This window comes from Procambarus clarkii, chromosome 4 (assembly GCF_040958095.1).
Source record: "Procambarus clarkii isolate CNS0578487 chromosome 4, FALCON_Pclarkii_2.0, whole genome shotgun sequence".
Taxonomy (NCBI): Eukaryota; Metazoa; Arthropoda; class Malacostraca; order Decapoda; family Cambaridae; genus Procambarus; species Procambarus clarkii.
Genome location: NC_091153.1, coordinates 7,902,832 through 7,920,360, shown reverse-complemented (window position 1 = coordinate 7,920,360; position 17,529 = coordinate 7,902,832). Strand labels below are relative to the sequence as shown.

The 17,529-nt window shown below is 39.0% G+C and overlaps 1 protein-coding gene across 2 annotated transcripts; it reads right to left on the bottom strand.

Moving 5' to 3' along the window:
* Positions 1-373: 373 nt before the first annotated feature.
* Positions 374-16,811, bottom strand: LOC123751536 (kielin/chordin-like protein). Of its 2 annotated transcripts, XM_045733632.2 has the most exons (13): positions 16,559-16,811; positions 15,509-15,649; positions 13,566-13,700; positions 12,288-12,446; positions 11,040-11,262; positions 10,254-10,598; positions 7,809-7,994; positions 6,597-6,785; positions 5,445-5,633; positions 3,478-3,669; positions 2,164-2,355; positions 805-987; positions 374-489 (listed from the first exon to the last, which is right to left on the bottom strand). In XM_045733632.2, exons 1-13 carry the CDS (start codon positions 16,653-16,655, stop codon positions 483-485), a joined length of 2,238 nt encoding a protein of 745 aa, XP_045589588.2. In that variant the 5' UTR covers positions 16,656-16,811; the 3' UTR covers positions 374-482. The 2 variants fall into 2 exon arrangements, with proteins under 2 accessions (XP_045589588.2, XP_045589594.2); XM_045733638.2 differs by lacking the exon at positions 13,566-13,700.
* Positions 16,812-17,529: the final 718 nt, after the last annotated feature.

Genomic DNA, 17,529 nt, shown 5'->3' with positions numbered 1-17,529 from the left:
TCGTGACGTATCAATCTTGTTAAGATTGCAGTTTAAGTGATCAGGAACTACTACCGGTTGTGCACACTGACAATACAGACGAGTCAATGCGGCTGAAATATGTTGACCAGACCACACACTAGAAAGTGAAAGGACGACGACGTTTCGGTCCGTCCTGCATCACTCAAGTCTATTGTGAGAATTACTCGAGAATGATCCAGGACGGACCGAAACGTCGTCGTCCCTTCACTTTCTAGTGTGTGGTTTGGTCACTGACAATGTTAAAATTTTCTTATAATCCTATATTTTTAAGGAAGGATAATTAGCTGGATGCGCGTTTACCGTGAGAAAAGTATTTTCTTGAAAATTATCTCTGGAGAAAGTAAAGGCGAAAGTTGTTAAACGATTTATTAGACAAACGTAAAATTTACATAATAAAGGAACTATGTACAGCCTGCAGCCACAGTCTTCACAGTCGTGCTCCAATTCATCCTTCATAAACGTTACGCCCTGAAGAAAAAAAATTAACATTAGTAAAAGAATACTAATTTTAACTTTGAAAAGGCACGGGGATAAATAACCGAGAAGTATACCTTTGTGTATATATCCTTCGAGTTTACACAAGTCCAGGGGGTAAAGTATACATACAATATACATTAACCCTAATTCGTTCATAGAATTAGAGCACAACACCAACACTTCGAAGTTAGTAAAACTAGATAATTATCCTGCATGTACCACCGCTTTAAAGATGCAACTAATAAATATTTAACATTCCTATAGGAAACAGATCGTCTTACTATATATAAACAGTCCAATACTCACGCGTCTGAAAGTTCCTCTGGAAAGCACAGATTATTTTCGATTACTACTCCGTCTGCACCACACAACAGTTGCTTGCAATTGTCAAAAAGATCGGTCCATTCTTGTCCAAACTGACGCAAAACACCAGAATCGTCCACACAGCCGTTCAGAAAGGGTTCGATGGTAGCCAAGGTTGTTGTAGAACTGAAAGTGTACAAATTTTTTGTGTACAGTAAAATCAAGGTATCACGTCATGTGTTTATTAAGCGAATGAGGACATTAGCAAACCATAGCGAACCATCGTCAGTGTATAGCTCCGCGACCGTCCTCTAACAAGGGGCGAAATGGTGGTTAATCCACCCACCAAACCTTTAACGATTCATAATGGGTTACACTATTCTTTAACAGTGCCTCACAGGGTTCGAATCTCATCTCTATGGCCAACACTGAATGCAAATTTCCTGCAATACGAAAACGGCAAGTCTATTCTAGATCTAACTGCACACAATGTTGATTTAGAACCAAGAAAAGGTTTATTTTTGTATTTTTTGGGGGGGTGGGATGGGGGGGGGAAGTAATTGAAATTGTTTAATGTATCTTTGGAGTCTGCTGCAGGTTGGCTCAACAATGCACCTCATCTTCGCCTCATCAATGCACGTACGTTGGTATATACACAATATATATACCGACGTACAACGAAATTAGGAAGTAAAAATCTACACTAATGAGTGGGACATACCGGAAAACTTTTTTCTACTTATGTTGCAAAGAAACTAAGCTAACCTAACCTTCCTAGGTCTCTAATACACGATATTAGAGGTCTAATATAGTACGTGTGTGTGCTATACTAGGCCTGGGAATATTTAAGTTTCTAGCTTATTTTTTCCGACTAAGTGTCAAAGTTCATCTAATTGCTTAGAACGGCAATCTTTACAAGTTAGTTACAAAAGACTACTTTCTAAACAGAAGAATGGGTTGCTCGGTACACAAGTAAGACTAATAAATACTCAATTTCGTGTATAGTTAAGCTTAGGATATATTAGGTATATTGTCTATTTTGGCAGCTACATATACTTTTATATACAGAATGTGGGTGATACATTTAAGGACCAGAGTGTCCTTAAATAGTGCACAGTATATTATATGTACTCATATATGGCAATGTATATGAATTGCCAATACAGTGTACTCGCCTAGTTTTGCTTGTGGGGATTGAGCTTTGGCTCTTTGGTCCCGCTTCTCAGCTGTCAATCAACTGGTTGTCTGTGCGCAGCATTGATAAAAGCTTTACATGTACATCAACAACGGCAATACAGTAAAAATATTAAAAATATGACTGCACAATTTAACACCAATACAAGAAAAAATAGTTCAACATACCTACAATCCCACTGAGGACAGCAGACTCCCTCTGGAGTGTGTTGTCGACAGCTGTGGTGGGGTCGAGGTTCCAAGTGACACGACTCGACAATGGGTTTCAGGCCATCTGTGGTACACACCACAGTGGTGCAGGGGTCGATCTTCCGGGGTTGCCACAGTGGGTAGTAGTCACCTTGTTGATCAACACACCCACTGTAACCAGCAACTTGTTAGTAAATTAATAAATGTCATACATATTCGTGTTTAAAAAAAAATGGTGCAAGATCATTTAGGAATACAAACTTTCCTCAAGTATTAAACTTTTGCCTTTATCTACTAATTATAATTGGCATTTGTTTCCATACTTCATCTCTAGGTCATTCAATTGCTTCGAAATCTTTTCGCCAAGTTTGAAAAACCGACAGAAGTCTTGTACCAAAGATTGTCAAGCTTAATGCATGCCAAGGCTCTAATTTTCAAAACTGCAGCATTTTCAATTTTATAGATATTGTCTTACCGTCTCATTATTTTCATATATTAATTTGTTATTGCACAAATATAGGCAAAAATTCATTGATTAGCTCTGGCCTTAGTCATAATTACTGAAAAGTCTTGCATTACAATTTTAAATTTTCTATACAAATTTTGTAGAATATTTTTTTTCATAAATATTTTGTAAAATTCAATAATTACTGATCTGTAAATCTGATACGAGTACATTTACTCTAAAATTACATTCAACATTTAAGCATGACAAGAATATACAAAAGTTAAATTCCTAAAATGTTATGACTTTGGTGGATTATGTGTACAGATCGACAAAGAAGAACTATAGCAATTTAAAGTGGAATGATAAACTGAAAAAACAAACTGATTGGAACCGATGATTCGGTGGCGGGAAGCAACATTTTGGCTAGTTACCCTGCACCTCTTGTCCCATTTCACTTTGCATTAAACAATTAAGTGATGCAGCTGTTTTTGATTGCATCTTGGGAAAGGCCTATCTGAAAATTCTGAGTAACAATTCCTGTCTCTCGACAGTGGAGAAACTATCCTTTATGACATGTTAACCGGTATTTTAGATTTTATATAAATCTTACAAAAGCCATTTTCTATCACGCTTAATTGACTTAACGGACTGAGAAGGGAAGTAAAGGGCACTATCGGGAGAATTGTCAAGCCATTTCGACTATAAAGCACTGAAAACGGGTCAGGATAAGTATTAGGGAATAGGACGATTGGCAAAGGAATGGTGCCCAACCATTCTTAACAGCCTGGACTAAGCAATTAACTGTTGGAGATTCATTACTAATAGTTCAACCACTTCCCCCTCACCTGCAGTTCCATTTCTCACAACAATCGTCTTCAGTTTTGTATTCGAAGCAGTGTTTCTCCGGCGCCGGTGTTCCAAAGCAAGATTTATAAATCATCTCTATACCATTTTCTGTGCATCTCAAGGTGACGCAGGGATCCTTGGCGATTGTCTCGCTCCCGACATCATAGTATTTCCCGTCCTTGTAACACCGACTGGAACACAAACATTTGACATTAATGATATTTCTTCAGTCCATTGACTATTCTTTTAACATTTATGTATTGGATCGTTGACCAATCCATACTAGAAAGTGAAGGGACGACGACGTTTCTGGTCCAGGACGGACCGAAACGACGTCGTCCCTTCACTTTCTAGTGTGTGGTTTGGTCAACATATTTCAGTCACGTTATTGTGACTCCTCGTCTGCGCATGTATTGGATCATTAAAAGATCCAATACATAATAATGCTCCCGACCCTCCTCTACCGAATAGCGAACAGAGCAGACTAATGAATGCTAGAATTCAATCACAACTAGTGCAAGGTAATGATGATGGGGAACCAAAGACCGGGATGTATACACACACCATAATGAAGATGACAATATTAATCTGAAAAATAAGATTGAGGTAATATAATTTTAACACCAGATGCACAAACAGGATAATTTCGGCAACGTTTGGGGGGATGCTGGCAGACATTAAAACCGCTTTAATAACGCATCCCAACGCAACCTACACAACCTATGTTGGACTAATGCCGAAATATGCAGCACCACCCTAAACTCCACACTGTGGAGTATCTAAAACGAATTAAAAAAAAATTTAGAGAGCTTTAAACAGGATTAGTTTAAACCTTTGTTCTTAACCTATCAAAAATAGTACCAGGAGACAATCTCTCAAAATACATGATCACAACATACAAGATACTAAGTGAATAAACAGGGACAGTGTCTATAACAGAAGTAGGACACAAGGGGACACGAGTGCACGCTGGAAACTAAGTGCAAGTCAGAGAAATGTAAGGAAATGCTCTTATCCTCTACGGGTAGCCAACATAGTTAAAGCAATCTCCATTGACAATAAAACTACTCTATAAGGACGTCAAAAGTAACGAGTTACAACTAAGCTAATAGGCAGGGCATAAATAGGCGCAGGTGATGAGTCACAATAATTTGGCTGAAGTATGTTGACCAGACCACACACTAGAAGTTGAAGGGACGACGACGTTTCGGTCCGTCCTGGACCATTCTCAAGTCGATCAATCGACTTGAGAATGGTCCAGGACGGACCGAAACGTCGTCGTCCCTTCAACTTCTAGTGTGTGGTCTGGTCAACATAAATAGGTAGATCCCCCCCTCCCCAGTTAGGCATTAGAAAGACCACCCTATACACCATACCCATTTTCTAATGCCCAAACCAACTGAACTACAATATCTGATGTAAACCTCTCTAACATCAGTACCCTTCAGAAATCTTAAGAGGCATTAAGACCATTATACATTAATTCGATTCTACTTTTAGAATATACCATTCCTACATGAAGGCCATAGATAAAACTAGGGACTTTTAGATTAGTCTGAAAACTGTTCCCTGAACTAAGAGGAATGGAGTACTAGAAAAGACCAAAAAGCAGATCTTGTTTCATTATATAACATACGAAAGAGGAGATATGATTGTGACGTGCGACATCCTAACGAGTATTCACAAACCTAAGGATACAAATTCAACAGGAACCAATAGCAAAGTGAGAGGATATGAATGACTGCTAGAAATAAAGAGCCACATGGCTGTAAACAAAAAAATCATTAACATTAGCGAGTAAAATAGTGAGGATAGTGGAGGCTATTACTATAGATATGATAGAAAGTCAAATGGTTGCAGTGGTTCTGCCACCATTGTACTTTATTACCAACAGCTTTAAAGAACCTGGGTCCCCAGGAGCAGACCCGAGCCTGCAGATACAATCTTAAGCTTGACAAGTACGCACCTACACGACCATTCGGGGCAGCAGGCGCCCTCTGGAATAACCTCCTTGCAGCCCTTGTGGGGCGCAGGGGTAATGTAGCAGTGCTTCTCAGTCTTCTCTATCCCACTATTCGTACACTCGTAGGTGATACACGGACCGCTGCTCCATGTATGGTGGAGAGGATAGATCTTCCCAGCATCAAAACATCCGCTGGAACATAAAAATGTACCAATAATAATCACGATAAAATACCAAAAGCCTGTACACAAATCAACGTGATATATCAAATTATATCCACACGAGCCTTGAGAGTTCGAACCTATACGCTGCGTGTTCCCAGATGCACTAGTTAACTGTACAACAACATGGTCAAAAGAATTGCAACCTGGAGAAAACCGGTATATTATAAGCACTAACACGGGTCATTATCACCGAGTGTGTGCAGTCTGGCGCACCTTTGAAATGTCATTTCTAATTCACTGTTTAGGTAATTGTGTATTTGACTCAATCGTGAACAAGAGGATACAACCACCATAACATGTGCTAGTCTTTAAAGACTTGCAAATTAGCATCTTACAACTTTAAAATGTATTCACATTTTGTATACCAAAATATACTAACTGGAAGCTGCGTTTAGCAAACTCTTCAGAACTCTACTCAACATTTAATTAGTTTCATTTAAAACTTAATAATGTTCATTAACATTAGTACATAAGCTCAAGTTCTTATATCGTAAGATTTGTCAACTATTTTACTTAAGAGTACAGGTAAACAGAGGTAACTCAATAACCAAGAAGGGGTCCTTCACTAAACTATTATACAAAAACAAAAAAGTTTACCCAGCTTGTGTGTATTTGAAGTTTGAACTTATAATAATTATTCATATTCAGTTAAAATAAAATTAACGAAAATAACTGAAGATTATTATATGACACTTTCAAAATTATATGAAACCCGCCCAGAGGAATCCGCGCAATTAGTAATTGGTAAACTGGTATTCTTTTAGATTAACTAAAAGTTTATATATGGTGATTCAACTGAACATATTCAACGAGTCTTTGATCTATGGTTAAAGGAGAGGTTGATTATGCAATCTACTCTAAACTGCTTAATCTAGTAACGAGAACTAGTGCTTGAGCGCATCTATAACTAAAAAAAAAACAAATACTTTACCTGCAATTCCATTTCTTGCAGCAATCTCCCTCAGGGGTATATTGGAAGCAATTTTCTTGAGCTGGCGTCGAAGGACAGAACTTAATTTTCCTCTCAAATCCCCGGTAAGTACACTGCAAGGTGATGCACGGGTCACTTGTGCCAATTTCACTGCCAAGTGGATAGTTCTTCCCATCTTTGAAGCAACCACTGTCGGGCAAGAAGAATGACATTTCTGACTAAAGTGACGTTCTTTGAGGGGTGGGGAAAGAGGATGCAACACTAAATTTTGTCTAGAACAGCAGTTTTCAAAGTCCCAGATCGAATTCATGGTAGAAGGTGCCTATACCTAGAGATGGAAGGTCAGTATCTCTACGCCCTGGTCTGACCAGACCTCCTGGTCGTCTGCTCACCTAATCTGATGGAGGCAGTTACTTTGTCTTGATTGGGAATGTCATCCCGGCTGCTCAGATATCTTTTGGAGAAATTTATCAAGTTCTATTCCGATTTCCAAGAGAAAATTGTGTATATGCACCTAGGAATGAGGAACTCTTCCCACAGGCTGACTAGACTTATTTGCTTCCCTTTGCTTGAGGACAGTGACTATGGGGGCTGTGCTTTAAATGATTAGAAGAAAAATATTTAACTGGCTAAAGCCTATTGTCAAAAAAAAACAAGATTCTCCCCCCCCCCCCCCCACCACTGTTGAAAAAGGACAGAAGCAACAATTATTGTCTTAAAAATGTCTTGAGCAACAATGATTCTCAAATATAAAATCAACACTCTATAAACAAAAAATTACGTATATAGATGCAAACAATTCTCCAGTTCTTCAGAGATTTTTCCTAACATGGAAAATTTAAAATTGCAGAAGCAAGTTGAAGTAGTATAAGTATATAAGCAGAAGCAGAAGTATATAAGCAAGTTGTATAAACAGGACAGATCCACAAGGGCCATGACGAGGGTTCGAACCGACGTCCAAGAAGATCCCAGACGCTGCCTTAATCGACCGAGCTACGACATGGTAAAAGAACTGCAACCGGTAAATCATCCTGATCTACCACGGATCCTGCATCCTCTCCGAGACACAAACCAGGGTTTTACTTAATAAAACAAAGATTTATGTAAATAAACATAAAACAGTTATTATGATACATTAATAAAAATTAATGCATCACGCTATTGTGATTTGTGTGTAATTGTATAACCAGTGTCGTAATCGCCACCACTTACCTGCACGACCACTGGGCACAGCACGACCCACGGGGTACGAGGAGCTGGCAGTAAGGGTGAGGCTGGGGCCCCAGGGTGCACGGCTTGAGCTCTATGCCACGTTCTGTGCACTCGAACGTCGTACATGGCTTTGACACCCACACTACTTTATAGTGGAAGTAATTCCCAGCACTGTCAAAGCATCCACTGCAGGAGGAAAAAAGGAAAAAATAGGTAATGGGAAATGCAGATCGATACAAAACTTTAATTCGCAAGAAACGACAGGTTGGATAATCGTTTTCCCGTTTTCTTTATTTTGGCACGCTGCAAAAATCTAATTTAATTTGTCCGATGCATAGAAAATGTAGATATTTGCGTGCCATTACTTTCCATAGTAGGTTGCATTTCTAACGTTAGTTACCATAATGTTAAATACTCGACTTACTAGCACGGGTTGCCCCCAACATGCCATGAAACTAACAAATATAGAAATCTGTTACATTAAATACCATAGACAAAATCATTAGGTTAAGAGGCAAAATGGTTTCCATGGATCCACAAGGTCTTCTCCGAGTACTATTTTCTTCTCCGAGGCTATGGGTCCCTACACTTGCACCAGAGGTGGTACTACCAAAACATGTATGTTGTAAGCACTATGCCAAACGGTTGAGCAAGAAAATCTGCATAAACAGGATTTATGCAAAACAAAGACCCTATTTAAGACTTTTCTATGGCACAGGATACAGGTAAAAGGTAATATAATATTTAAGACTATTGGACGTGTGTGATTCATCGACATTCACGCTAAAGTTGTTTTATTAACTATAAACAAAAAACCAATTACAGACTAAAGAACAAAATCCATGGGGAGCTGTGCAATGGATGTTTCGAAAAGTTGGTGGAACGAGTTAGCTGGTTGAAAAGTTTTTCGAAAAGTGTTTAATAGTTGCCCCCGTGATCAAATGATTCTTTTTACCCAGAATATTTTTGTTAATTCTTTCAGTATTTTTGTTATTAGTGACAGGAATGAACACATTTAGGCTCTATAAGCAGTAATATACTGGACAGTAAATAGGGGGATTTCGGTCGCTAGTCTGCAGTACCAACTCCCCGCCAGTACGATGGGACACTATCTTGAGGTTATCTTGAGATGATTTCGGGGCTTTTTAGTGTCCCCGCGGCCCGGTCCTCGACCAGGCCTCCACCCCCAGGAAGCAGCCCGTGACAGCTGACTAACACCCAGGTACCTATTTTACTGCTAGGTAACAGGGGCATAGGGTGAAAGAAACTTTGCCCAATGTTTCTCGCCGGCGCCTGGGATCGAACCCAGGACCACAGGATCACAAGTCCAGCGTGCTGTCCGCTCGGCCGACCGGCTCCCTCAACACTGGAAGATAGATGGAATGTACATACGATTCGTGGAATCGATAATTTATTTACATTTTGTTCAATTGATAGGTTGAAAGGCATAGTGAAAAAAATAAACCTATGCTAAGCCTAAAGCAATAATAGGGCCTAGTTTGGAACGAATATGCAATACCAGGCCTAGGGAAATTTATTTGTTGCATGCTCTCGGCCCCTGTACAAAATCAACAGTACTTTATATTAAACATTACAATCAATATTGTACTTTTATTGTAAAGTACAAAAGAGCCATTTGAGTGAAAGTCCATGGTAACTAATGGTACCATCTTGTTGACCAGACCACACTAGAAATTGAAGGGACGACGACGTTTCGGTCTTCCCTTCCCTTCCCTTCAATTTCTAGTGTGTGGTCTGGTCAACATACTTCAGCCACGTTATTGTGACTCATCGCCTGCATAATGGTACTATCATTTCCGGACAAATAAGAACCATTTTGATCACGACCGAAGAAACTGCGAATTATTTAAGAGCATCTAGACTAATTACATTAAATCGGGAAAATACCAGGTCCCCAGCGCGAGCCCAAACGCCAGATCTAATAACTTTAGATTAAACAATACTTAAATCTAAAAAATAATTGGTTCTGAAAACCGTAACTTGTGTTGGAAGGGAAAGTCTAATACTAAAGTCAATAAAATATGTCATCGCCAAGTTTGAAAAGTTTCCATCAAACGCATATTTAACTATAAACTAAAAATTTGCTTCCAGACCAAAATTTTTAACTTTAAAAAAGACAAGTTACACCAAGAAACTTCAGTACGAGGAATATTTGGGCATGACCTTAAGAAAAAAGGCATTAAGACATACTCCAGACATCTAAAGACAAATTATAAATGTTGATAAAAGTTTTCCTAATGGGGAACACATTTCTGATAAGTTATACAAATTTAAAATAATAAATTTCGTAAAAATTTTCAGAAGACTAAAATATCTAGTAATTTTGCAGCCATTTAAAAAATTTAAACATTTAATAGTTTGCAGATTCCAGATCAACCGCAGGACGGGTACTAGAAGGTCAGACTTATAACTATTTATCCTCACCTGCAGTTCCATTTAGGGCAGCATTCTCCCTTGGGTGTAAACTGGAGGCAGTTTGGGTGCAGAGGACCACCACTACACTTCTCTCGTGTGATCTGGATTCCTGTGCGTGTGCAGACAGCCTTAGAACAGGGATCATTCGTAGACCAAGTCTTCCCAATGTCGTGCAACGACTGACAAGGACCCGTACTGGGCACTGATGGAATCTTGCCATGGAGAGAAGATAGATAATGTTTGATACCCTCAAGAGGTTTCCAAATAGACCAGGTTCGGTGTCCCCCATAATGATGAACCGAGAAGCCCGACCTGAGGGCTATTTCACTGGAATCGTTTAAGTGCTGCTCCGTTCTGCTCGACAAGCCCGGCCCGGAGAGAGAAAAATGGGTAAAAGTGCATGTCACTCCAATAAAAATCCCTCTCAAGTCTAATTAACAATTTAACATTAATCTTCATTAAAATATCTGGCTAATACACATTCGTACACCAGGTCGCATGACTTAAGATTGATAGCGATGTTTGTGATGTCTTAGGCCTATCAAGCACAAGCTGGAATACCATTGTACACAATCGTTCGTCTTATCTAACACACACCAACGTCACGTTCAACAATGCATGACATCGTTTTAACAGAATTAAATAAGACATCACAAACTGTCCCCCTATAAAATCATCATTTCAAGGCTTGTGTAACCACTGGTAATCTTGCAATAATATTCCTGCCTCCCATCCACCAACCCAAAGATTTAAATCTATAAATAAATCAAAATGCATTTCAACACGAAAGCTTACAGCTCAACTGGACATTCCCATCGAGGACAACAAGTACAAGGAACTTCAAGACAAGAGCTGTGAGGTGAGGGAGGGCACTGTATCTCCAGCTTTATGCAGACGGCACTACCACCTTGGCACTGGCACAGGTGACACTCGTCTGGACGCCATTCGTCACCTTCGGCCCTCACTAATCCGGTGTCATCAACACAGGAGAACATCAAGTTGTCATCAATCCACATTCCTGGGGAGTCAATAGCATTTATTTTAACAATGTACAGTCTTGAGACGATTGGCTGATAAAATATATTTCTAATTTATGTAATTTTATCTTTTAAGCTTATCTATATCCAATTTCAAAAACTACAATAAAATGTTTGTTAAATGAACTACAGTCCATCCCCCTTAGAGAAGGCCAATACTCGGGCGATGAGTCACAATAACGTGGCTGAAGTAATTTGACCAGACCACACACTAGAAGGTGAAGGGACGACGACGTTTCGGTCCGTCCTGGACAATTCTCAAGTCGATTGTCTTGTGAATGGTCCAGGACGGATCTAAACGTCGTCGTCCCTTCACCTTCTAGTGTGTGGTCTGGTCAAAAAAGGCCAATACTAATGATCTTAGAAAGTTGAAAGTCTTTTTGACGTACTTTTTAATAGCATAATCCGTACTTAATTGTTCCTCAAACTCAAGGAAACACAAGACTATGGTAGAAAATTCATCATACTTTATATCAAATATACTAATTGTATTATCCAATTAGTTTAAAATTCACAATCTAAAAACTCAATTCGGCATCAGACACTTCATGTGAAACGGTTTGCATAGATTTCACATTGCTATTGAACCGGCATTTATGGCATTCAGCGTATTCCCCAGCGTGCAGCTTTATACTTTACTACTCAAGATACACAAACGTTGGACTTTCATTATCCCTCGTTCATCAGTACCAACGTAGCTGGTATATACAACAAGACAAATGAACTTTAGGAATTTTTGTCGAGCTTTTTTCCCCCTTCTGAGGAGCCTCGGCAGTATCCATAACATTTGTCAGTACAAGAGCACATAGGATCAGGCTTTATAACACTAGGAACTAGGTAGAAAAGAGGCCAAGGTTAAGAAAAGTTAAAAGGTATAGCAAGGAACATTAAATTCATGAACCTTTTCCCAGTTTTAGATATAATTAAAGTAATTGATTTTGGGCAGTTTTATACTATCTAAATCCCTCATTCGTAAAGCCCGTGGGTGTACAAGATGGACCTTTACCTTCACAGATCTCTGTAGTGGATCTGACTGGCAGAATGAGAGCGGTTAAGAAGGGGGGAGAGTTTGAGAGGTGTGCAGCACATACCAGCTCCAGACACAGCCCTGGCAGCTCCTCCACTACACTTCCCCACCAATACATTTTTTTGTTGTAGCAGCAACCTAAAAATACAATAGTACATATAACCACAATTTCTTAATTAGGACATTCAAAACCTACACAATAGGCTATACAAGTACGATATTTGAAGCATAATTCGAATGAGTGCAATGGAGAAAATTACGATTAATGTTTTATAAATTATAAAATCCCGCGATTATCAAAATTATAATAAGGCACTTTTGAAGAGATTAAAAATTTTCATAAAATAAAAAGACCAGACTGGCGGAGACCCAGAAGATGGACCTAGGTGGAAGCAGCATCATAAGGCACAACCTGTCCTCCTAATAGAAGGTCGCATTTTTTGACGTATACTACCCAAGACCAAAAATTTTCTTGCTAGAAAATGGTCGCGGCTCCGAAAATTTCCATACTGTCACGTTTTCTGTTTTGGGTCCTCTGATTGGTTGAAAAGAGGGTGGGGTGGGTGGGGGGAGGGGCTTTAGTTAGACAGTTTGGCCTTTGGAAACTTTAGGAGGACGGGCCGTGTCTACAATAGAACCACAATTGCATCTGAGAGCCGACATTGGGCTACCATTAAGGAGAGTGCACCTTCTTTTGGGTGATCGAAGTATTATCCATTACACAGAAAACACAATAGCGTGATGCATCAAATGAACAAATGCACAAGGGCCGTGACGAGGATTCGAACCTACGTCAAAGGTAGACAGTTTATCTTTAGAGCTAGAACGGCCTATTGACATAGCTTGAGTACATGGAGGGGAATTGTGTAAAATCCTGGTTTGTGTCAGAGGATGCAGGATCCAAGTAAATTCAGTAGAATTTCTGGTTGCAATTCTTATGCCATGTCGTAGCTCAGTCGATTAAGGCAGCGTCTGGGATGCTCTCGGACGTAGGTTCGAATCCTCGTCACGGCCCTTGTGGATTTGAAGTATTATCCACTTCCCTCTATGATTCGTGGCAGATAGACTAAACTAGTCCGTATTGCTGCCAACATCAGCGCTACCACCTTATGTCTCAGTAGAGTGATGGAGCACGGATGTGAGATGCTCAGTGATTCTTGAGTTCATATTCAGAGAATCTTCACACTGAAGACATATGGAACTACTAATGAGAGGGAGCCAGGTGTGAGGGGAAACGAATTGTCAACTACCACTTACCTTTTGAGACTTTGTCACACATTGGACAGCAATTATGGTCTGCACAACATTGCATAAACTCTGAAGACTGTTGTAGGAAGCGGCAGCATGCCCAGGCATCCTTGCAGTTTACATTGTGTGCAATATTATCATTGCCTGAAATTTTAAAATCCATTTACAGTTTACTGTATGGATCAAATTGAACAGCGACAATTTGGTTTGGTAACTAATAATTCATTGTGTCAGGGGACAGGTAGCCAATGTATATATATATTAAGGTTACCTCCCGTCCCACTGCCCTAGGTCGAATTAGTGACCCTCGCCAAGATGCAAGCCCACAACAAGGCAACTCCTGGGTACCTATTTACTGCTAGGTGAACAGATACATTAGGTGAAGGGAAACCCTACCCAACCATTTCTGCCCCGCCCGGGGTTCGAACCCGGCATTCTCTATTGTGAATCGAGAAAGATCCCGACAGCACTATCGGGATTTCATTAACGAATTATCGACTTAAAACTTCCAGCAAAATGAACAAATTTTCAGGAAAAAAACGGTTCAAGGAAAATATCCAAAAGAAATATTAATAGCCGTAACAGCCAACCAGATTAAAAAAGTAAGAATTAAATTAAAAAAAAAGGAATTGCCCAAACGTTCGGGAAATTACATAACCAAACCAAAAGTGTATTAACTAATTTTTTATTTCAATGCTTTTAAACTGTCTACCAACGGTAACGTTGCCTGACGTTACCTCTTGATACAAACCGTTCTTAAAGTAAAGGAAAAAAAATGTTCGTTAATTTATCCACCAAATCCCCGCAGTTCATGAATGAAAATCTTCCCATACTCGTTCTCAGACTATGTTCATTCCATCCGGCCGCCGACCCCTAACACGCATCCCTAAAATTGTTAACATTCTGTTCATTCTCAATAAGAATTATCATACATTATACATTATCATATTGTGAATGTTTAGACAGAGGCTGGGTTAGGCGCTTAAGTTCTGTTGGAATTATTTTTTATCAAGTTTGCGAAGCATTAAGTTTCTATTCGAACAAAGGGTGTCAGCGAATCTGTTCGAACAATGTTCGAACGTAATCAGTTGCGAGTTGTGTAAAGCATTATTTCATTCATGAACAGAGGATTTGCCGGTTGCATGAAATGGCAGCTCGTCCTCCAAGCAAAGACCCAAAAGCGAGTCCATGCACCCGCCAAACCCCCTGTTTATGAAAGAAAAACGGTTTACACACGACTTAACTGATGACATTCGAACACTTCCTGAACAAGTGCTTCACTGACGAATTTTATTCGAACCACAATTCTATAAATGCTTCACCCACGTACTACAAATACAAAAATAATCTCCAACAGGACCTAAACACCTAACCTAACCTTTGCCTATAAATGCACACTGATATTATAATTTATATTTGATAAATTTTATGTTTTGAATGAACAGCATGTAAAAAAATTTGAATGCGTATGTGGGGTCGACCGCTGGATGTAATGGACTTAGTCGAAGACGAGTTGCACCTCAATTAGTCTTACCTGTGTAGTAGTTATTTTCAAATTGTTTATGGCTCTGAAGTATAGGAAATGGATATTATCCCCTTCAAAATAAGCTTTGACATTTGCCCAAGAGATTTTGGAAGAAGTCTTTCAAAATACCTGAAGGCTGCCGACTTTACCTGTCGGCTCTAGATAAGGAATCGGGCGGCCTTTAAGTACCTTGAAGTCGTCTTGGGCGAAGATCAGAGAAGTTTGAGAGGAAGTTAGAGAAAATCACCAAGCAATTACAACCATATAGCACTTTAAATCAGGATAAGGATTTGGGAAGTGACGGGGTGGAAGAAATATGGGTATAATGGCCATTATACACCTTAATGTCATAGGCGATCAGGTAAAGTAACGCTTGCTACTCAGGCACAAAGCTTGTTACATTGTGTAAGTGGTAAAGATCTCTCACCTTGAAGGCCATCACACGTGATGAGAGAGCAACCATGGTCATTAGAGCATTGGACGAATTCTTCAGACGATCTTGGATATTTGCAGCACTCCTCTGGGTTAATACATCTTTTTCTGGGACTATACAAGTCTGAAAGATTGCCTGCAAGTAAAAACTTATTAGCGATTGAAGACCTATGTGGAAAATGGTCACAGGAATAGACGCGATCGTCTGACTTGTTAAATGGGAATACAGTAAGCTATATAGACGAGTTTAAAATACACGAAAAATATTAAGACTTGACAAATCCGGAAGAATTTTATGTAAAAGAATTACTATTGCAAGAAACATTTCCCGCTCGTCTTATAAAATTTACACTAATTTCAATATTTTCGTTAATAAAAATATATAAAAATCCCCCGCTTAATCTCTCCAATCTCCTTGTATAACAATTCAGATTCGTAATTGGAATTCTCTCTCAAACCATAATACGCTAACTACTTACGAACAATATACATCCAAAGTGCATTAAGCGAATTTATGGTCTACAATTATGTGCTGAATATGTTGCTGGCAGAATCTATGTCCTAAACAGTATTCGTTACTTTATGCCCAGAATACATTTATCTACTTTAAAAAGAAAAATATTTCGAAGTATTATGTTACCGGCATTGCAACATTTGCAACAAAATGAGCATTATAACTACCCTGCTTGCATTTCCATTACTAATGGAAGTGAATTAAGTTTTTTCCCTAGAATTAAACTTACACGAAACAATCTTGTGTAGACTTTACGCATGTCTTGGGCTGTCTAAGAGGCGACAAGATATTATCCTTTATCAGATTTAATACACAACACTCTTGCTTAAGGTGTATTACACAACATTTAATAGCTCAAGGTGTATTATACTGTAACTGGATGCTTTCACTTGTACGATTTCATACATTCTTGCCAAAAACACTGATTCGTATACAAATTATGTCTAACATTTCCTCGACTAAAAAATATAATCAAAATATACCGAGAGCCCAAAAAGATTGTAGAAAATTAACATTTATTGTGACAATTACCTGATATGGGCAGAGACCTCGTTGGCTGTGTAAACATCAGCATCACGACCATAACAATACCCAAACTCACAGGAACTAACATCGTCTTACTTAACATGTAACTCCAACTTCCACAAATCAAAAATAAAAAGCGCAAAATAAAATAAAAATTAATACTAAAACAAAAAATCCACTAAGATCAGATGATAATTTTAGTAAATATCACAAACGAAGTTCACTCGAAGTAGTTGGCCACCGAACTAAGCAGCTTCTCCTCCACCAACCCAAGAAATCATTCACCCAACAGAAGGAACTAACTGTATAGAACAAAGCATCAAACTTCCGCATGAAGAACAGCATTTTATTCATAGATGGCGCTGACTTATTCAACTGAGGCCACGACAAATAGCCTGTTACACTTACGGTAATGACTTTGGTAAGTCAAATTGTCTTATGTAAGAATAGTGAATAAGTTAATTCTGTGCAGGAAATGAAGGTAATGAGAAACATTAATTTAGGCACCAAAGAAGCAGTTTCTAGAACACATTTTGATATGAATCATCAACGAATGATTCTTTGCGTCTACAGTGGTAATAGAAAATGTGATAATTAAGGGACACAAAAAATGGAACATGGACAAGGTGCAGGAGTGCAAATGTTAAAAAATATATAATATCCTTGCTCGTGTGTTTGTGATTGTGTTTGGTGCATGTTTTATGTTTGTTGTATATGTAACATGTATTCAAGCATGTATTCAATGTATATTATGAGCGTTATTGCGTGTCACTGCACAGATTGCATAGGAGGGAGAATGGGAAAGAGGAAGAAAACGGGAGGGAATGAAGAAAGAATGGAAAGAAAAGGAGAGAGAGAGACCCGGGTACTGCCGGATAACCCATCTAGTTTAACACATAAAAGGTGCCACAAACATATATGAAACACACACATTTACGAACGGCCAAAATGGCCCCAACACCAATATATATTGATAC